This window comes from Gracilinanus agilis, chromosome 2 (assembly GCF_016433145.1).
Source record: "Gracilinanus agilis isolate LMUSP501 chromosome 2, AgileGrace, whole genome shotgun sequence".
Lineage (NCBI taxonomy): Eukaryota > Metazoa > Chordata > Mammalia > Didelphimorphia > Didelphidae > Gracilinanus > Gracilinanus agilis.
This window is the reverse complement of record NC_058131.1, coordinates 277,436,042-277,458,315: the sequence shown is the minus strand read 5'-3', so window position 1 is coordinate 277,458,315 and position 22,274 is coordinate 277,436,042. Positions and strand designations below refer to the sequence as shown.

Below are 22,274 nucleotides of genomic sequence, written 5' to 3'. Positions count from 1 at the left end.
ATTGATTCTCACTAGGTTTCTTCCCTTGGTCTTCTTACTTCCACACCACCAGCCAGAGCAGAGATGGCTTAAGATTATATATCAAACTCTAGGTTTAAGGAAAGAATTGTATAAGAATATGAAGTACCTTAATTGGATATTCTGTCCCCAGAGCCTAATATGATGCTTAGCACAGGTCAATTAATTGATAATGATTCCTTCAACAGTTTAGAGCTTCTCAGACCTTCACACCTCTAACTTCATTTGATCAATTATCTAGTGTTTATTAAATACCTATTCTGCACTAGCTGTCCATTACAAGACTAAAAGTCCTTTTAAGGCATGCTTGAACCCCTTGTATCTTACACACATTGGAACCTTATTAAATGATTGTTTCTTCATTGAGAGAGATAGTGGAAGGGAAGGGGTGGTGAAAAGAACTGGACTTGGAGCAGCAAATGATCTGGGTTAATAACCACTCCTGGTCATTGATTAATTTGATCATAATCATTTTGCTTAGCCTCTTTCAAGGTCAGTTTCTTTATCTGTAAAATTGGCATAATAATAATTAAAAAACTTATTCCAGGAGGTTATTGTAAGAAACAAATGAAACTAGGTGAGTCAAGTGCTAGGTAAATCTTATGGCATAACATATAGATGTTAGCTATTATTGTTGTTCGCAAGGTAGCTAGGCATAATAAAGAGAGGGTTGGCCTCAGAGTCAAAAGAATGGACAAATATATATATATATATACATATAGATATATGTATACACACATATATGTGTATATAAATACACACACACACACACATATATATATATATATATATCACTCCAAGTTACCGCAGGGAATTCTCTAAGATTGTAAATTACAAATGAGATACCAATCTACAATGGTGAAGGAAATTTCCTCAATGAGAGTTCTGACAGGGTGTTTCTCTGAGGAAAGTTGAAATGTGGACCAAAACAAAACAAGTTGCAAATTTTCATTATTATTATTATTAAGTGATAGCATAGTGGAGAGAAAATGAACTTCAGAAATAACTTCAGAAAACTTCAGAGTTTGAGTCTTGCCCCTGACATTCTGCCAATGTAACATGTGCGAGTCACTTCACTTAACCTTTCAATATTTTAGGTAAATCTCTAAAACTCTACATTATAGAATAAGAGTCAACCTATATTTGTAGAGGTAGATTCCTTACTTGGGAGTTCCCTATAAAATGAAAACATACAGGTCTAGTTCCCATTCTTGTCTTATTGAGTTAAGACACTTTGAAGCACTTGTCAGGAGTTAATTTACCTTTTCAGAATTTAGAAGGACATTTACTAACCAAACAACTTTCCATCTTGTTTTAGTTGCATTGATTTTGTTTGTGTGGAAAGGTTTGGGGGACAAAATTTGGAAGGGTCATTTTTCTCTCCCCAAAAGTTTGAACTAAAAAAAGGGAAAAGAACCTCTTTTGTACAAAAAAATATTTATTGCAGCTCTTTTTGTGGGAGCAAAGAATTGGAAACTGGGGCATTGTTGATCAATTGGGGAATGGATGAATAAAGTTGTGATGGAACATCATTGAACCAAAAATTTTGAGCTGAAAGCTTTTCCTTCAATACATTTTCCTGCAGAAAATGCAGGTATTGAAAATTATTCCATTGGCCTCAGAGCCTTTTCAAAGCACTGTAATTGGTGTTCAAGGTATTTGTTATTAATGAGGAGGATAATGATAGTGTTTCTCACCCTGAAAATCATTTTCGAAGGGAAGGACAAACCTACTTTTCTCCCTTTTTATTTCTCTAACTATATAGATTTAGACATCCCTTTAAGTGCTAGTTTCCCTGAGAATGTGATACCAAGCATGGCCCTTAGTCATACCTGACCTTTAGGATGATTAATTTGGCAGCTCTGTGGAGGAAGAATTAAAGAAGGAAGACTGCAAACCTGGAGACTAAGGAGGAAGATGTTACAACAGAGGTAATGAGGGCCTGAACTAGAATGGTGACTGTGTGTATGGAGAGAAGGGAGCAGGTAGTTGTATAGTGGTAAATTCGTCAAGACTTAGAAACTGATTGCCTGGGATGGGTGGGGAAGAGGGACGAGTCAAGTATAACTCAAGTTTGAATCTGAGTGATTAGGAGAATTGTGGTGCCTTTGACAAAAATAGGCAGGTTTGGAGAAGGGGCAGGTTCAAGGAAGAGGGTATCGAGTTTTGTTTCGAACATGCCAATTTGGTGATTTCTACAGTGTGTGTAGGAAGAGATGTTTAGCAGGTGACTGATAATATAGGCCTGGAATTCAATAGAGTTTAAGGCTGGATATATACAGATTGGAGAGATGTCTGCATAGCAATAATATTTGAACCCATGGAAGCAGATGAAATCACTGAGGAAGAGACTATAGGACTGAAGAGGAATCAGGATAGAATCCTGGAGGATACCCACGTTAAGTGGGCATGAGATGGATGAAGATCCATGGAAAGGGACTCACAAGAAACAGCCACATAGAGAGAAGGAGAACCAAAACACATTCATTTCATGGATACCAAGGAGGGAAAGCAGTGATCAGGTATATTAAAAGGTACAGATAGGTCAAAGAGGCTGAGAACTGAGAAATGGCCATGATATGTAGAAGTTAAGAGATCTTTGGTAACCTTGGAAGGGGAAGTTTCAGGCAAACTATGGGGTCCAAAGCTAGAGGTTAAGTGAGTGGCTGAAGAAATGAACTGTAGGTAATAATTCTATGATTCTAACTACATAATAACTATAGACGATTCTTTCTAGGAATTTAGCAGTGAAAAGAAGACAAGATGTGACATGAGTTTGAAGGGACAGCAAGATCAAGTGACTGATTGTCTGAGGATGAAATAGGCTTGCAGGCAATTAAGAACAACCAGTAGATAAAAAGAGATTAAAAATGAGAGAGAATGGCAGATGAGACAAACTCTTAGAAAAGAAGAGGAGAATATGGAAAAGGGAGGATAGAAGGAATGCCTTGGCCACCTGTTCCTCAGACACAGGAGTAAATGAAGCTCTCTTTTGAGGATGTAAAAGAGTGCTGAAGGGTGGAGTAAGAGAGTTAAAGGAGTCCATGATGAATGACCTCCATTTTCTTTTTTTTTTTAAACCCTTACCTTCCATCTTAGAATCAATTGTGTATTGGTTCCAAGGCAGAAGAGCAGTAAGGGCTTGGCAATGGAGAGATCAAGTGATTTGCCCAGGGTCACACAGCTAGGAAGTATCTGAAGCCACATTTGAATTCAGGACCTCCCTTCTCTAGGCTTGGATCTCAATTCACTGAGCTACTTAGCTGCCCTCCCATTTTCTTAGTACCATAAGAAATAAGGATATTTTCTGAGGGTGGGAGAAAGCTTATGAAGAGAAGAAACTTTTGAGGAATACCCACTAAGAGAAATAGAATAGAGAAGAATGTTTCATATGCAGCAGTGAGGGCTCAGTACAGATTAGAGGATATAAATTTATAGTAGAACTAGTTGAAGCTTAGAAATTTAATGGATGGCAAGGGTAATCTAGAGTGGAGAATTGTTTGGGTATGAATGGTAGCGGGCCAACAGGCAAGAGAATCAAAGGTAAAACTTGAACTGTTTGATTATAGCATAAAAACCATGAAAGGAGGAGAGTAAAGTTAGAGCAGTGTTAATTGATTAAAAGAACAGAGAAGTATGCAAAGAGTGCAGATGATAATGACTAATGGAAATGGAAATGCTTCTGCACAAACAAAATCAATGCATCTAGGATGAAAAAGGAAGCACCTGAATGGGGAAAACATCATTGTATCAAATTTCCCAAATAAAGATTTAGTATCCAAGATGGAATCACAAGCCATTTCTTCAAAAGATAAGGGATCAGATGACATGAACAAACAGGTCTCAAAGGAACTGCAAACTCTTAACAACCATATGGAATAAAGCATAACAAAAATTCAAATCAAAATGACCCTGGCACATGGTAGGCACTTAATATATTCATTCAACCAATTAACCAAGCTCTTAGCTAACCAACATTTGTTAAAGGTCTATACGTGCAGACCACAGAAGAGAACTCTAACACTCTCTCTCTCTCTCTCTCTCTCTCTCTCTCTCTCTCTCTCTCTCTCTCTCTCTCTCTCTCTCTCTCTCTCTCCTTCTCCTTCTCCTTCTCCCTCTCCCTCTCTCTCATTTAGTGAGGATTCTTAAAACATTTAGAATTAATGAGGAAAAAAGACATTTATAGAATAGAGGGTAGATGCAGTGGATGAGATTTGAAGGAACAGAGTTTGGGTCACTGATTGCCGTGGTCTTATCCTTCGACTAAAAAGACTGAGATGGCATTTCAAGATCTCATTCTTTCTGAATTAGGAAAGAAGAGCTGTTATCCTCTGTCTCTGTCCTCAATTCTGACTAACATAAACCCCATGCTTACAAAGTCAGTCTCTTAAAAGAAAAATACAAAAAAACAACAGCCAACTCAGCCCAGAGATAGAGTTTACATGAGTCATTCATGTCACTGCATCAGCTTTCCATCTTGATCTGCCTCTCTTTTTCTCTCTCTTCCTCCTTCCAGCAGAGGCCTCTGCTCAGGGCCTTATCCATCATCACACCCTGTCAGAATTGTCTTTCTCCCTACCCCTAGCTTTTCCATAGCTAGAGCCCAGGCCCTCTGGGGAGCTGCTGGTATGGAGTAAAGTGCCAAAGATTGAATGGGTATGGGAGGACTTCCAGCTTTTTCCTTCTGTGCCTTCCCTGTAGGTCTCACATCCCTCTCTGGCTTATAATAGAAGAAGGCTTAGAGGAAAAACAACTCATCCTTTTGTTATCTTCTTGAGTCTGAACTGTTCTTGACATCATTCTGTGTATCTCAATTTTCTCAATTCTCAATTTCTTCTTTTTTTTTTTTTAGATTCTCATTTTCTTAAGTTGAGCTACCCCCCAAGCACTCACCAGACCTCCCTCTGGGTTCTGGATGTACCCATAGGCGATGGTTTTATTGATGGTGAAACCAAAGTCTGCTCTTCGAATGTGGCCAACTACTTTTCCATTTCTCCAGATGGCTTCAAGACCAAACATGGGCACCTTTCTGTAAAAATAATATACATATCACTTACATATTCAACAAAAATATATTGATCTCTATTGTCCAGTGAGCTGGGGAAGGTTACAAATATGTCAATAAGACCTGTTCCCTTTCCTTAGGGACTCTGTAATTCTAAAGATCTCATGATCAAGTTGTACCTAACTGTAACCTAGAGCAAAGTATTTGCAAAAGGCTATGAAAATTCAGAAGAGGGTGATAATGTCTAACAGGGGGCGGATTCTGGAAGGAGAGTTTCAAGGAGTAGGTGGCACTTCAACTGAATTTTGAAGAATGGCTGGGATTTCAACAGACAAAGATGAAGGGGAAAAGAAGCAGGAAAAATCATCTATCAAACCATAAACGAGCCTTTATTAAGTGCCAACAATGTACCAAGCACTGTGCTAGGTGATGGTGATACAAAGAAAAAGGGAAACAGTTCCTGTGCTTAAGGAACTTACTTTCTATTAGGGGAGACAATGTGTACATAAATGAGTGTCTGGAAAAAAATATATAAAATGAATACAAAGCCAATTTGGGGGGAGACACTGGCCACTGGGATTATCACAAAAGACTCTTCCTTAAAGGTATCATTTTGGCAGAGTTTTGAAGGCAAAAAGAAAAAAGGGAGATGGAACCACATTCCAGGAATGGCAGGTAGCCAGTACAAAGATGTGATGATGGAATCTCATGTGTGAGGAATAGCAAGAAGTCGTTAGACTACATGTAAATATATAAAAATAAAAATTTCTTCTTATATGTATATATGCACACATAGATATACGGATATACACATACATGCAGGCAGTTAGGTTGTGCAGTGGATAGAGATCTGGGCCTGAAGTCTTCCTGAGTTCAATCCAGTCTCAGATAATTATTAGCTGTGTGATCCTGGGCAAGTCACTTGATCCTATCTGCAAAATGAGCTGGAGAAGGAAATGGCAAACCACCCCAGAATCTTTGCCAAGAAAATCCCAAAATAGAATCACAAAGAGTCAGACATGACTAAAAAATGTCTCGATGACAAAATATACACATGCATACATGTATGTATAAATATATGCCATTATAGATTTATACATGTAGGTATATTATATAAACATATGTGTTTATATGTGTATATATACGAAATGAATTTTTCATACAAATTTCTTTCTGTGTGTATATGTGCTCATTTATATGGATCAACATGCATACATATATGCATAAATATATATCCATCATACTTTTAGACACATATGTATATTATATAGAGGGCTCTGTGTTTATGTGCATGCAAGTGTACTTGGAAAGGTTGTTTGGGGTCTGGTTGTCAAGGGCTTTAAACATTTCTACTTAATTTTTTTTCATCTTTATTTTTTATCCTAGTAAAAACTCAAAAGCAGAAGGGCAAGAGCTAGGCAAATGGGGTTAAGTGAGTTGCCCAGGGTCATAAAGCTAAGAAGTGTCTGAGGCCAGATTTGAACCTGGGTCCTCCTGATTCCATGCCTGGCACTCATAGGTATCTCAATTCCATTTAATCTTAAAGACAATAGGAGGGGACAGCTGGGTAGCTCAGTGGATTGAGAATCAGGCCCAGAGACAGGAGGTCCTGGGTTCAAATCTGGCCTCAGACACTTCCTAGCTGGGTGACCCTGGGCAACTCACTTAACCCTCATTTCCTAGCCCTTACTGCTCTTCTGCCTTGGAACCAATACACAGTAGTGATTGTAAGGTGGAAGGTGAGGGTTTAAAAAAAGGTCAATAAGAAGCCTTCAGAATTTTTCCAACAGGGATATAATATGGTCTGATTTGCACTTTAGAAAAATTACCTATATACATGGGCTCAAAAGTTTAAACTATTCTTAGGGATCATCAGTTCTGGTTGAAGGTTTGGTTAAATGAAGGGGAACAAATTGAAATAACATCAGAAAGCAAGTGAAGGAGTAGTTTGTGGAAAGCCATTTAACAATAGGGAGCCATTGAAAGTTTTTGAGCAGTGAAGTGACATAATCAGAGGATTAATCTTTTTTTTTTTTTTAAACCCTTGTACTTCGGTGTATTGTCTCATACATGCCCAGGGTCACACAGCTGGGAAGTGGCTGAGGCCGGGTTTGAACCTAGGACCTCCTGTCTCTAGGCCTGACTCTCACTCCACTGAGCTACCCAGCTGCCCCCTCAGAGGATTAATCTTATAGAACTGACAGGATAAATTGGAGGGAGGAAAATGATAGAGGTAGGAAGAATAGTTAGGAGATTCTTCCATAGACCAAGGGCAGTTCTACAGAGGAAAGCTTGACCATTCTGGGATGTGAAGGTATAGGTGGAAAGCAAGTTCTAAAACCAATATTATGTTCATGTCCAACTACCTCAGCACCCAAATCTCAGAGAAGATAGCAGTGAAATAAGGCAGTGATTCTAGAAAAACAAAAGCTCAGTAACCATGAGACAGAAAGCCTAGATTCTATCCTGTTATTTTCCAGGGTTCCCTCATTTAGGAGCCCAGACATTTTCCAAGTTCCTTTCTCTGACTTCATAGCACTGGTGAGAGTCATCCTCTGGATATGGTGAATCTGTATCCCACCCAGGGACCCTGTCTGGTTCTAGCCCTTGCTAGAATTACCCTATAACCCTATAACCTTGAGGGCCTCATAGTATGGGGGTCTCAGTTTTCCCATCTGAAGACTAGAGATAATAGGCCTTAACTTCCCTAATTCAAATAGAGAATAGTCATGGAAAGGTATTAAAGCTAAATAAAAATTGAAAGCATTCTTTTCTTTTTGGTAGCCCTGTGCTAAAAGTCAAGGGAAAACAATGTCCCAATAGGCATTTGTCTTATCTTTTTAAGATAAAGCACCTTGAAAAAAGTATCCCCATACCCTCGGGCACAAAGCTGTTGTCCTTTTTGGTTTCCAAGTGGATTTCTGGGTGTGAGGGTAAAGATCACTTGCCCCTCTCTAGATCAGTCTTGTACTTATTTGAGACCTTGTCCCTGCTTAGGAGAAGGAGGGGGAGGAGGAGGAGAGGGAAGAGAAAGGGAAAGAGGAAAGGGAGGAGGGGGTAGTTGGTAGGTTCTGTAGTTTGAGAGCCAGGCCTAGAGACAGGGAGTCTCAGGTTCAAATCTGACTTCAGATACTTCCTAGCTGTGTGACCCTGGGCAAGTAATTTAATCCCCATTGCCTAGTCCTTTAGCACTTCTGCCTTGAAACCAATGTACAGTATTGATTCTATGACAGAAGAAAAGGGTTTAAAAAGAAAAAAAGGAGGAGGAAGAGAAGAAAGAGGAGGAGGAGGTCAGGCTGAAGGACATACAAACAGGAGGGAACCTAGAGAAATTGTGGAGAAAGATGACAAATCACAGATTCATTCTCTCTCTCTCTCTCTCTCTCTCTCTCTCTCTCTCTCTCTCTCTCTCTCTCTCTCTCTCCCTTCCTTCTCTCCCTTTCTCTCTCCCTCCCTCTCTCCATCTCTGTCTGTCTGTCTCTCTCATCAAATTTGACACATCTTTTGAAAGGTTTCATAAAATGCTGCCAGGAATCTGACCACATATGACACAGCTCTCTGGCTGTTAGTGATACTAGGTTCACATCAGTGAAGCCCCATAATTGCAGTAATGATGTTTTGTCTTCCTGCTTTTATTAGTATGAAAAACCTTAGGAGAATAATCAACAAGGGTATTTGTACTACTTGTAAAAGTATTAATGCTGTTAATAGCCTTTTCTTTCATGTCACTTTCTAGATCCTATCCTCAACAGTGGCCCAAATATCCCTACTAAGGCACAGCTTGGACCATTTCTTCCTCTTCTCATAAACCTTCATTGGCTTCCCCATTAATTATGAGATAAAATACCAACTCTTTAACCTTTGGCAGTTCTTGGTATTTAGAACGTCCCCTAATTTAGCTCCAAACTACATCCAGCCTTATTTCATATTGCCTTATAGTGTCAGAAGATCTAAGTAAGATTCATACAGGATCTCAGAAATCATCTAGGCTCATCAGTTCCTGACCAATGATACATTCTTTTATTTTTTTTTAAGTTTTTTTTTAAACCCTTAACTTCTGTGTACTGGCTCCTAGGTGGAAGAGTGGTAAGGGTGGGCAATGGGGGTCAAGTGACTTGCTCAGGGTCACACAGCTGGGAAGTGTCTGAGGCCAGATTTGAACCTAGGACCTTCCGTCTCTAGGCCTGACTTTCAATCCACTGAGCTACCCAGCTGCCCCCATCCAATGATACCTTCTACTACACTCTTAGGACAGGTGGGCATCTGGCCCTTGCCTGCAGACTTCCAAAGGAACAGAAATGACTATCTCATCTAAGGTAGGCCATAACACTTTTTGATGGTCCAGAGTATTAGGAGATTTCTCCTTAAATCTGGCTGAGATTTGCATTTCTCAGAAAAAAAAAAAGTACCCATTGCTCTTTATTTTGTCCTCCGGGGCCAAACCAAACAACAATTCTAGCAAGCATTGATATAGTCCTTTAGGGTTTGCAAGGCACTTTGTGTATATCATCTTTGCATTTGATCTTCCCAACCACCCCATGAAATCAATGCTATTATTAGACCCATTAAGGATGACCAAGTGGAGGCTGAGAGACTTTAGGAGACTCGCCCAGCTAATAAGTGTCTCAGGCAAGAACTGAACTTGGGCCTTCCTGACTCCAAATCACTCTGGCATCTAGCTACCTTAATCTCCATTCTTTCAACATCCCTTCTAATGTTTACAGGCAGCTATCATATCTCTTCTAAATATTCTCTACCTCCAGAATAACAGCTACAGTCCTTTCAAATGATCCCCATGTGGTACGTTCTTTTTTCCTTTTTTAAACCATACCATCCATTTTAGGATTGGTACTAAGTATTGGATCCAAGGAGAAGAGCAGTAAGGGCTAGAAAATTAGAATTAAGTGACTTGCCCAGGGCACACAGCTTAAGTATAAGGACCTCTTATATCCAGGCCTGGCACTCTATCTACTGAGCCATCTAGCTGCCCTTCTCTCATCTTATTTGTAGGAAATGCTGTCTCATCATAGCTAGCTCTCCCATAGACTAGACAGAAAGAGGTTCTGTATGAATTAAGAAACATCTGAAGCCAAAGAGAGACACTTTTCCCCTCTTCTTGTTCCTAGCCTTAACCATCCCTTGGAGAAGAGAAGCAGTTATATAAGGAGTAAGTGGAGCATCTTAGTTTTCCAAATCAAGATTGCCTGGAAGTATTAGTCTAGTTTTGAAAACATTGATTAAAATTATGCCAATCTGTTGCCACCCACAAGGGTGGAAAGAAAAACAAACAGAACCAAAATACATTTTATTCTCTTGGCAAAAATTATTATTTGCCCAGGGTAGGTTGTCACTATAATTCAAATCAATTCAATTCAACACATAGTTATAAAGTATCTTGGGTATGTGAGATCCAGAGTTTTGGTAAAATGTGACCTTATATGTCCTCACAGAGTCTAATAAAAGGGTTGAATATATTCACTCTGCCAAAAGCTATAATATAAAATAATACACAGCAAATATATTAAAAACTGGAAAACAAAGTACTATGTGAGGCTCAAGAGGTAGAAGGTCATAATCCACTGGGAGTATTCATAGAAGACTTCATGAAGGAGTAGCATTTGAATTGAGTCTTAGAGTATGAGTAGAAATGTAAAGGACATAGAAAGATGGGGAAGTTCATTCAGACATAAAAAAATCAGCTTGAGTAAAGGTGTGGAGGTGGGAAAGTGCAGGGAACTTTGGGAGTAGTGCTGTTTAGCTTGAATAGGGTCAGCATAGTGGAATAGTCCAAAAAAAAGTATGGAATATAAAATGGAATGTAGGAAATAAGGGGGTACCAAACTGAAGAGGGTCTAAAATGCTAGTAGTACTGCATTTAAAATGTTTTATCCCAGTTGTGGAGTAGAAGAGGCGGGGACCTAGAATGTATGCAAGGAATATTTCCCAAATACAGACATTTGTGAGTAGGAATGGTGGGGAGGGGACTCAAAAGGACTTACTTGTCAACGGTAAAGCAGACCAGGCGTCTGAGGAGACCAGAGGCCTTCTGTTTCTCTAGGGCTTCTCGGCCCAAAAAGGGAATGGTGGACTTCAGTTTGCAGGTAAAAGCCAGCCCTGCTTCCAGAGGGGTATCATCGGAGCGAAGATCTGCATGCCAGTGTCGGTAGCCTGCAAGGGATGCCTTGGGTTATCACAGTTAAGGGTAGCAAGACTCACCCAGAATATAGAGAGCATGAACCACCTATTATACTGTATGGTTTCAATCAATCAATGAATCAGCATTTATTAAGTGCCTGTTATGTTTCAGGCACTGTGCTAAGCTCTGGGAATACAAAAAGAGGCAAAAAAACAGTTCCTGTCCTCAAGGACTTTGCAATCTAATTGGGAAGACAGAATGCAAACAAATATATAGATATAGTTACACACACACACAGCAAGCTATATAGCAATCAGTCAATCAATAAGCATTTATTAAATGCCTATTATGTGCCAGGCACTTTGCTAAGAGCTAAGTACAAAAGGAGGCAAAAAACAGTTCCTGCCCTCAAGGAACTTACAACCTAATTGGGAAAACAGCATGTGAACAAATATATAAATATAGATATACAGATACACACAGCAAGCTCTATTGCAATCAGTCAATCACTAAGCCAAAGACAGTCCCTGCCCACAAGGAACTTACAATCTAATTGAGAGGACAATAAGCAAGCAAATATATAAAAAGCTAGCTATATACAGAATAAATTGGAAGTAATTAAAAGAGGGAAAGCATTGGAATTAAGATACATTAAGGAAGGCTTCCTGTAGAAGGTAGGATTTTAAATGGGACTTAAAGGAAGCCAGGGAGGTCAGCAGTCAGAATGGAATAAGGAACTTCTTCCAGGAATGGGGGACTGGCAAAGAAAATGCTCAGAGTGTCAGAGGGAAAGAGTGGCTTGTTCATGGAACATCCATGAGGTCAGTGTCACTGGACTGAAGAGTACATGTTGTGGAATAAGGTGTATGAAGACCAGAAAGGCAGGCAGTGACTAGGTCAGGAAGAACCTTGAAAGCAAATTAGAGCAGTTTGTATTTGCTCCTGAAGGGAAGAGGAAGCTTCTGGAGTTTGTTGAGTAGGAGGGTGATATGATCAGACCTGCACTTTAGGAAAATCATTTTAGTGGTTGAATGGAAGATGGATTGGAGTGGGGAGAGACATGAGGCAGGCAGACCCACCAACAGGCATTAATGGCAGCCACTACGGCACTAATCCAAGCATAAGGTGATCAGGGCCTGCACCAGAGTGGTGGCAGTGTCAGAGGAGAGAAGGAAGTGTATTGGAGAGATGATGCACAGGTAAAATCTGCAGGTCTTGGCAATTACTTGGATATAGGGGTGAGAAGTGAGAGACAGTGAGGAATCTAAGATGATTCCTAGCTTGGGAACCTGAGGGACTGGGAAGATAGTATTGCCCTTCATAGTAACAGAGAAGATTAGAGTAGGGGGAGGCTTTATGGCAGGGGTTGGCAACCTTTTTGGCCGTGAGAGCCATAAATGCCACATTTTTTAAAATGTAATTTCGTGAGAGCCATACAGTGCTCACAGTGCGCTCCTGTAACAGCGCCTGAAAAAAAATGGACTTTATGGCTCCTACAGAAAAAGCCATATCTGGCCCTCAAAAGAGCCAATATGGCTCGAGAGCCATATGTTGCCAACCCCTGCTTTATGGAAAAGATAATGAGTTCTGTTTTGGATGTGTTGAATTTAAGATGTCTTCTGGGCATCCATTTCAAGATGTCCTAAAGACAGGTGGAGATGAGAGTAATGTTAGGCTCCTCTGAATCATAAAATCTCTATCCCTGGCCTATAATGGCACTGCCTCTCTTTCAGACCTGATTGAAAATTCACACTACACACACACACACACACACACACACACACACACACACACACACACTACTACTACTACTACTTGGGCTTGTATAACAAGAACTGTGGTTTGGGGGCATAGAGTGGTGTATGCATGGTCGGGGTGGGGGTGGGGACTCATTATTTCTAGAAGACCTCTGTTAGACTATCTATATAACCTAGAAAAGAGAGGCTTCAGGTTTGGGGCTGGAAGAGCCTTCTGTAGCCCTCTGCCACCAACATATCTTGAGCAAATCATTACCCTTCTCTGTGCCTCGGTTTGGGGTTTGCTTTTTTTAATCTTTAAAATGAGAGGGTTAGACGAAATGGCTTCTAGGACCCCTTCCATCTCTAACATTCTACGTTCTTAGATTCATTTGAATGCTAACATTCTATTTTCTAAACTTTTTTCTAGCCCTGATATTCTCTGATTCTATTATTCTATCAGAAGCCTTTTAAAAAATCAGATTAGCTAGTGATCACCTTGAGAGACGCAGAGACTGTGAGAGATTGGGGGTGGTGAGGGAAGATGAGATACAGACCTGTTCATTTCACTGGGGAGAGAGGGTAATATGGCCATGATAAATATTGTGCATTTGTATGTGTTAAGGGACAATATAGAGCAAAGATCAAACTAAGAAATGTTTGTCGATGTCCAGACCAGCAAGGGAACTGGAAAGCCAAAAGGTGAAGTCAGACTTATTATATCACAATGATACCTTGCAAGAGATCCAGACTCAGGGATGAGGGCCCCTGGATGTGGCAGAAGTTCCAGCATTAGAACAAACACCTACCTTTCTCAATGCTCAGGGAATCAATTGCCCGATAGCCTGCATTGGTGATGCCATGCTTGGCACCTGCTTTCATCACAGCCTTATAAACAGGTACACAGGATGCCTTGGGGATGTGCAGCTCCCAGCCCATCTCCCCAACAAAAGACAATCTCATGGCTTGAACCTGTGAGAAGAACAAGAGGTCAGTTCTCATCCTACTCAATTCTACCTTTTTTTTTTAAAAATCACCTGTTCCCTAAATACATTTCTGTGATAGAATCATGGAATACTTAGGTGACACAGATAGAACCCTGGGCCAATCGTCAGGAAGACTTGACTTCCTGAGTTCAAATCTGGCCTCAGATGCTTTCTAGCTGTGGGACCCTGAGCAAGTCACTGAACCTGTTGACCTCAGTTTCCTCATCTGTCAAATGAGCTAGAGAAGGAAATGCCAAACCACTCTAGTATCTTTGCCAAGAAAACTCCAAATGGAGTCACAGATTCAGACATGACTAAAATGACCGAATGACAACAAAAATAAAATCAAAGTGTCAGACTAGAAAGGAATTCCTAATGCCATATAGTCCAATCTTCTCATTTTATAGCTGAGAAAACTAGACAATAGAACTAACTTGCTCAAGGTCACATTAGGAATTAGTGGCAGAAACTAGAACTAGAGGTCAGGCATCCTACTCCCTATTCCAGTGTACTTTCTCATTCCCTGCTCATCAGATTGCTGAGGATATGGAAGTGAAGCTCAAGACACTTCTCTTTCTACTTCCCCCTGTGTATTCAATGTCTTCTGTTCTCAGTATTAAAAGCAGCTCCCAAAAAAGGACCAAAACTTTTCACCTGAAGGTAGAAATGAGCAACAAAGAGGCTTCTGTTTCCTCTCCCAGGAGAATTTGCATTTCAACCAAGGTCAAAACCTCAAGCCAAAAAGAATGATTCTTTAATGGTAGAATTTCACACATTGGCAAGTATGGTGTGAGCAGGTTAAAGGGAAGCATATTTGAGAGAAAGAACCTTCTCTATGTCCTTGAAGTGAGATGACATATGGGGAACACTTGGACAAGCTCACACCCTAGGATCATAAAGTTATGGTAATATGGGTGCACCAGTCTACAGAGGGAGTGGGAGGCTTAAGTAACTGCCCTTTCCAGGAATGATGCGGACAGAACTTTGAGGGCCATGCCCAGAGCAGAAGGGAATTTTGATTTTAGACACAGTTGGCAAAGATTAACTTTACTAAGAAAGACAGCTTCTTGAGAATCTCAATATGAGAAACTCAAGGTACTTTTGCTATACTTTTGCTAGGAATAGAGAGGATTGAGGAAAGATAGTACAAACTTGAAAACACAACTCTTTCCCTCAAGGGACATGGAATCCAACTGCCATGACTAGCCACACCACAGATAATTCAATAAAATGTCTATTTCTTCACCATTCCCTTATAAGCCATCATTTTTTGTATTGCTTGAAGACATGTGAGATGAAATGTGACCAGTGGGTACAGCCCACATCCATCCAGAATGGGGAAGAGAAGTCTCTAGTTGGTAGAATCTGTCAGTATATGGGATGTCCTATAAATCTATAAATGTAGGATAATTTCAGTTTCTGTATTGGGGCATATTCCATTTTATTAATTTTTTCAATCAGTTATTTATTTTTTTGTTTTAAGAAAATTTTTCCATGGTTCCATGATTCATATTCTTGTTCTCTCCCCCCGACCATAGCTGACGCACATTTCCACTGGTTTCTTCATGTGTCATTAATCAAGACCTATTTCCATATTATTGATAATTATTCTAGGGTGGTCATTAAGAATCTACGTCCCAAATTGTGCTCTCATCAACCCATGTGCTCAAGCAGTTGTTTTTCTTCTGTGTTTCCACTCCTGTAGTTCTTCCTCTAAATGTGGGTAGCGTTCTTTGCCATAAATCTCTCAGAATTGTTCTGGGTCATTGCATTGCTGCTAGTACAGGAGTCCATTACATTCGATTTTTACCACAGTTTATCAGTCTCTGTGTATAATGTTCTCCTGGTTCTATTCCTTTCACCCTGCATCAATTCCTGGAGGTCTTTCCAGTTTATATGGAATTCCTCCAGTTTATTATTCCTTTGAGCACAACAGTATTCCATCACCAGCATATACCACAATTTGTTCAGCCATTCCCCAATTGAAGGGCATACCCTCATTTTCCAGTTTTTTGCCACCACAAAAAGCGCAGCTATAAATATTTTTGTACAAGTCTTTTTATCTATGATCTCTTTGGGATATGGATAACCTATCAATGGTATGGCTGGATCAAGACAGTCGTTTAGAGCTCTTTGGGCATAGTTCCAAATTGCCATCCAGAATGGTTGAATCAGTTCACAACTCCACCAGCAGTTCATTAATGTCCCAATTTTGCCAAATCTACAGGGGCATATTCTAGGGGCAGAACAAGATGGAGCTAATACATAGGGCCTTGGGGTGGTGACTTCCTCAACTTGACGCATGTTTAGACTGGTGTTACCTAAAAACTGAGCTGTCAGCTGGTGCTTCACAGCCCCCAGGAGGATCCACAAGCTAATAGTGTTCAGGCAGCCAAAGGGCAAGGGGGCTTGTGCTTTGCGATTTCTGTTGCTCATAGCCAGAGCAGTGAATGAATAGCAAAGAGTAAGATCTCCTAGACTGCCAGGGACGATAATTCCATTGTAAACCTGACACTCTAATCGAATGGTACCTGAGGAATTGGAGTCTGAAAGCTTTTGAAACAGCACAAATTTGCTCTGTGCTTGCATTTGTTGAGGTCTTTTGAACCTCAAAATTGAAACAGAAACTGTACTTTTGACATTTCTCTGCATCTGCTGTGCAGGCCTTGGGTTGTAGATAAGGATTGCCTTGTCAACTGGGTTCTAATTTTAGACAGCCTATGAGGGAGAGCCAGGCTGCCAAACCAATCTCATTTCCTAGCAGGAAAAATTAAAAATTAAAAAAAAAACCATGTATTAAATGGCCCAATAGTTCCTAATTCACATTCAGCTGGACTCTTCCCACAGTGTTAACTAGAGACATTGTTAAACTCTGGGTCTCCATTTGGGAGGGAGAATGAGGTTGTTTGTTACTGTTCCCTGTTATTATAGCAAAAAGAGAGTAAGACAGTATATGCATTACTCAAAACTCATTTGGAGCCTGGGTGACCGAGACAAGCTGATTGACGTTGGTGACCTTGGTGAAATACAGAGGGGAGCTTCAAAGCCAGGGGGCCATCAGAGCAAAGAGGAGAAAGGGGATTTTCTCATTCTCCAGGAGCAGGAGAGACTAAAGAAATAACAGATGTGAAAAGTGATTTCCAAAGTGTAAAAGATCCAAGCTAACAAGTGAGGTATTCTTGTAGACGAGGCCAAGGGGCAAGTGACTGAAGTCAAGAATTCTGTCTTCACACCTTCACTGAAAGGGGATTAAAATACTAATGTAACAATGCCTTCATTTTACAGATGGAGATTCTGAGGCACAGAGGAGGGAAAGTTGAGAGAACAGATTGAATAGGAGACAGATCCAACAAGGTGCTGAGAAGAGACAGTAACATACAGCTGTGCCTTCGTTTTGCTGCAAAGGGAGAAGGCTGAGCACTGGGAGAATGGGCGACCTTGTGCTTTCTAATTCCATGACATGGAATTGATCTGGCTTTGTGGGTCTCTTTCTCCATATGTGCCACCAGTTCTCACCCCCTTCTAGATACACATGCGATCATGTGGGAAATGATCTGAACACCCCCGAAGAAAAGTATCATGGGTCAAATCCTGTTACAAGAAACATCACTATTTGCAACCAAAATGTCTGAGCCTGAGATGATGACCCATGTATTCCAAATGAGATAAGGTGCAGAAAAATTCCAGATGGCCAAAGAATTCAGACAGTCCTTAGAGATGAATGGATTTGACTTTGGCCTCGATATTGACCCAAGTAATTGTCACCATATAGTCTTTATTAGTTCCTAATGGTTAACAACTGGAAACTGCTAACATCTGGTACTTTTTTAGTGGCCCCTTCCTTTCTTACTCTAGAAAGAGGCTGTGCCTGAACATAACATTTCTAACTAGGAGAAAATGGGGGGGGGGAAGGGGGTAGGGAAAAGGGAGGAATAAATCAAACCAAAAAAAAAAAACACAAAACAACTAGTGTTGAGAGGCAACCAGGTGATTCAGTGATGGGATGCCAAGCCTGAAGTCAGGAAGAATCACTTCCTGAGTTCGAATCTGACCTCAGACACTAACTAGCTGTGTGACCCTGGGCAAATCACTTAAACTAGTTGGTCTCAGTTTCTTCATCTATAAAATGAGCCAGAAAAGGAAATGGCAAGCTATTATATGCTTGTTGCCAAGAAAACCCCAAATGAGTTCATGAAAGGTCTGAACTAACTGAGCAACAACAACAATGTTTAGAAGATGGTACTTTAGTGATTCCCAAACTTTTTTGGCCTACTGTCCCCTTTCCAGAAAAAATATTACTTAGCCCCCTGGAAATTAATTTTTTTAAATTTTAATAGCAATTAATAGGAAAGATAAATGCACCTGTGGCCATCACCGCTCTCCTGGATTGCTGCAGCACCCACCAGGGGGTAGTAGCGCCCACTTTGGGAATCACTGTGGTACTTTCATTTGGAATTGTTGGTGAGTCAGAATGAAGATGAAAAATGAAAAGTCTGAAACAAAGTCACTAGAGGTAGGAAGCAACCGTTGATTTGGTCCTACTGACCAGACCCTATTTTGAGTGGTATGTTTAGTCCCACGTGCCACATTTTATCAGGTTGATATAACTTAAACATGTATTAAAGGGGCAGCTAGCTAGCACAGTGGGTAGAGCACCAGAACTGGAGACTGGAGGTCCTGGGTTCAAATATGACTTCAGACATATCTTACTTATATGACCCCAGGCAAGTCACTTTTGCCTACCCGCTTTACACTCTTGAAACTGATACTTGTATTGATTCTAAGCCAGAAGATAATTAAAAAGCAAACAAAAAACATGTATTATATACCTACTATATACAAGGCTCTTTTGATACAAAGACAAAAACAGAGCAGCTACTGGGGTTAAATAATAGCAACATAGTCTAGGAGAAAGATGTGTCGAATTTGGAGTCAGAGGACATGGTTTCAATGTTGCTTCTTTCACTTAAGTGGCCTTGGGCAAGTCTCTCACCTCTTTGGGGCCTCAGTGTCCTCATTTGCAAAATGAAGTAGTTGGACTAAATGACCTTTTAAATTCTTTATAGAACTAAATCTATGATTCTTTGATATTATGATCCCAGATTTCATGAAGGAGAGAGTGGTAATAATTGCAAAATGATAAAAGTCTCATGTAGAAATTGGTACTGGAGTTGTTGTTTGAAGGAATCTAAGGATTTCATGAGCAGCTGGGTGTCACAGTGGATAGAAAGCCAGTCTGGGAGTTAAGAAGAATCAATATCCTGAGTTTAAATCTGGTTTCAGACACTTACCAGCTCTGTGACCCTGGGCAAGTCACTTAACCCCATCTGTCTTAGTCTCCCTATCTCTAAAATGACCTGGAGAAAGAAATGGCAAATCACTCTTGCCAAGAAAACTCCAAATGGTAACACAAAGGGTCAGACACAACTGAACAACAACAATGCCAAGGATTCTGGGAGAGAGAGGTGAAAAGGGTAAATTCCAGGCACAGAGGACAATACACCTGAGTGGGAGATGGAATGTCATGCACAAAAAGCAGCCAGCAAACCAGTCTGAGTAAGACAGAGAGTATGTGAAGGAGACTAATACAGATGACTACGATGGGACTATCGGGGACACTGACCAGATAGGGTGTGTTCAGAATCCAGATGCTAAGGGGACCTGAAACCAGGCCACAAAGAGGAACAATTGAAGGGATGAGGAACGTCAAACCTAGAGGAGAGATGACTGAGATGGAAGAATGATCACTGTCTTCAAATATTCGAAGGCCTATATAGGAAGAGGAGTAGACTTTTTTTCTATTTGATTTCAGAGGACCAGACTAGAATCAAAGGGTAGAATTTTAGGGAAGAGAGATAGTTTTTAAGTCAAATATAAAACAAAAGCAAGTCCCCTCAAAAACCCTTCCTTACAATTAGAGCTATTAAAAATGGAAAGGGTATCTTGTGAGGTATTTGAGTTCTTCATAACAATACTAATACTTCACCTCTTTATAGTCCTTTAAGGTTTATCAAGTGTTTTCTTCACAACAACCCTGAGAGATAGGTAGCACAAATATCACCATTCCCATTTTATAGATTTAAAAAACCAGGGTTCAGAGAGGTGAAGCAACCTGTTCTAAATGACACAACTTAGAAACAACAGAGCTGAAATTTGAAGCTAGTGGTCTAAATACTAAAGTCACCATGTCTCCCATTGAGAATTTGATGGAGAGAATGACTATATTGGGTAGAATTTTAGATTAGATTAACATCTAAAGTCCTTTCCAACATTAAGGCTCTATAATTCAGAGATTACATGACTCATCCCCCTTCCATAGCAAGCCCACAATGACTGTAGAGAAGGATGCTTGGCAAAGATTGTGCAAGGCAGATTATTCATGGCACTAAAGTCTTTTGGCACATAATACCATCAGGCACACAATGGCTTTTCTCTGAAGCATTGGAAGAATGACAGCATGTCCCCTTTGCTTTGAAGAAAGTAACTGTGGCTGGTGCAAAAAGCATCTAGAATGGCCTGGCCTTCCTTTTCATAAGATTGATCAAATGTGATCAGCTTAAAAGAAAAAGAAAAATCCTCACTGAGAAACTTAGAGAAATTCTTAAGTTTAGGATGGTTTGCCATCCGGATCGAGTTTCTAGGGTTTGATAACTTTTATAATAATGAGTTGGGGATAGCTGGGTGGCTCAGTGGATTGAGAGCCAGGCCTAGAGAAGGCCTCAGAGACTTCCTAGCTGTGTGTCTCTGGGCCTAGCCCTTGCCACTCTTTTGCCTTAGAGTCAATACTTAGTATTGATTCTAAGATAGAAGGTAAGAGCTTAAAGAAAAATAAATAAACAAACAAAGAAATAAATAAATAAGTTGGGCAAGTTTCCTTGATGTCCAATTCTTCCTAATGCCCAACTGCTAACAGAAACTGAACTAGGATGAGGTAAATAGAGCTTTGCCCCAGGGTACCAGATTTTACGGGTGCTATTCTTGCAGCAACAACAACTGATAACTGATCTTGACCTCTAATAGGAAGAAACTAGTTGGTGCACTTTCTTCCCAAGTAACCAAGCCCCAGGTGATCCCTTCCCTGGCCCAGTCCTGACCTATATCTCATCTCCATCTGCTCTGTGGGTGTAAACTTGATTTGAGGAATATTTTAGGTTGCTTTCCCTAGGAAGTGAATATGTCACCAGAATATTAATTATGGCTCTGGTTGCTATATACAACTTTCAGGAGTTTAGGCCATTGGGCAAAAGACCAGTATTCCCTTTGGGTAGTGCTATGCCTAGCATGAAACAGCAGAGTTTTGGCTCCAGCATGCTGACATGGAGAAGGTGTACTTCTTCCCTGGGTGGTAGTAGCAAAGAGCTCCTTCACAGATGGAGGGCACATTTCTCAAGGCCTTGCTTTACTATATTCTTAGACAGCTGCACTGTCTCCCATGACTTAAAACAGTAGTTATTAACCATTACTATGGCACAAGCCCAGGGCCATGTGGGTAAATATTTAATAACTAGCTCTCTGGAAAAAAAGATTTGTACTTGACACACCCCAAAATGTGTGCATAACACATTTTAAGTTTAATCTGCATTATTAAATTTTTATCTATCCATTTCTTAAGTATAGGCAAACAACAAACAATAAATCAAGACCTGATCTGTAGTATTTCCTAGATTTCAGAGGAGCAAATGCTCACCTTGAATATTTAACAATCAGCTCTCCTGAGGCAGTAGGAGCTGTCAGAAGTCAGATGACCCACAATTAAATCTTGGTTCTGCCATTTATTGCTATCTTTGTGATCTTTTGCAAGTCATTTAATCTTTTTGAGTCTCCTTTTCTTTAGATTTGTTCAAAGCAAAGTTGAGAGAAGAGGACTGGGCTAGGTGCTCACCCTGAAAACTTTAGAATCGGCTCTCCCAAGGCAGTAAGTGGGAGTCCATTCCGGCATATCCCTGCATGAACCCATTTTGCAGTCTAGTGAGGTTTCCCTATTGTCCAAATAATATTTTAATTTTAATCCACAAACAAAAGAAATGCTCATTTCATTTAGAAGACAGTGAAAATAAAGACATAATTCCCCCCCCCATGCGAGTTCAGAGACTTCTTGAAATCTATCCATAGACTCCTTGGGGATCCATGGACCCCAAGTTAAGAACCCTTGCCCTAAACTGTCACCCACCATGATCTAGTTACTATGGCATCCCTCTCCAATGACTGGCTTCTCCCCCTAACTCCCATGAGTGTGCATACAGACTCTGATAAGACTACACCACCACCATCTCTCCCTCCCCCAAATGATTTTTTCCCCTTAGAAGCAATGCATCCTAGTTAAAAGTTCTTCTTCTGGATCATCTGACATGTTTTGATTCTCCACTCAGGAGCTGAGAAGTAACTATCACACG

The 22,274-nt window shown here is 40.4% G+C and overlaps 1 protein-coding gene across 1 annotated transcript in view; it reads right to left on the bottom strand.

Moving 5' to 3' along the window:
* Positions 1-22,274, bottom strand: part of SARDH (sarcosine dehydrogenase) — a 142,485-nt gene that overhangs the window by 10,945 nt on the left and 109,266 nt on the right. The window contains exons 17-19 of the mRNA XM_044663950.1: positions 13,705-13,867; positions 11,023-11,191; positions 4,912-5,047 (exon numbers count right to left, since the gene is read on the bottom strand). Coding sequence (XP_044519885.1) covers positions 4,912-5,047; positions 11,023-11,191; positions 13,705-13,867 — 468 coding nt within the window. The remainder of the gene's footprint in view (positions 1-4,911; positions 5,048-11,022; positions 11,192-13,704; positions 13,868-22,274) is intronic.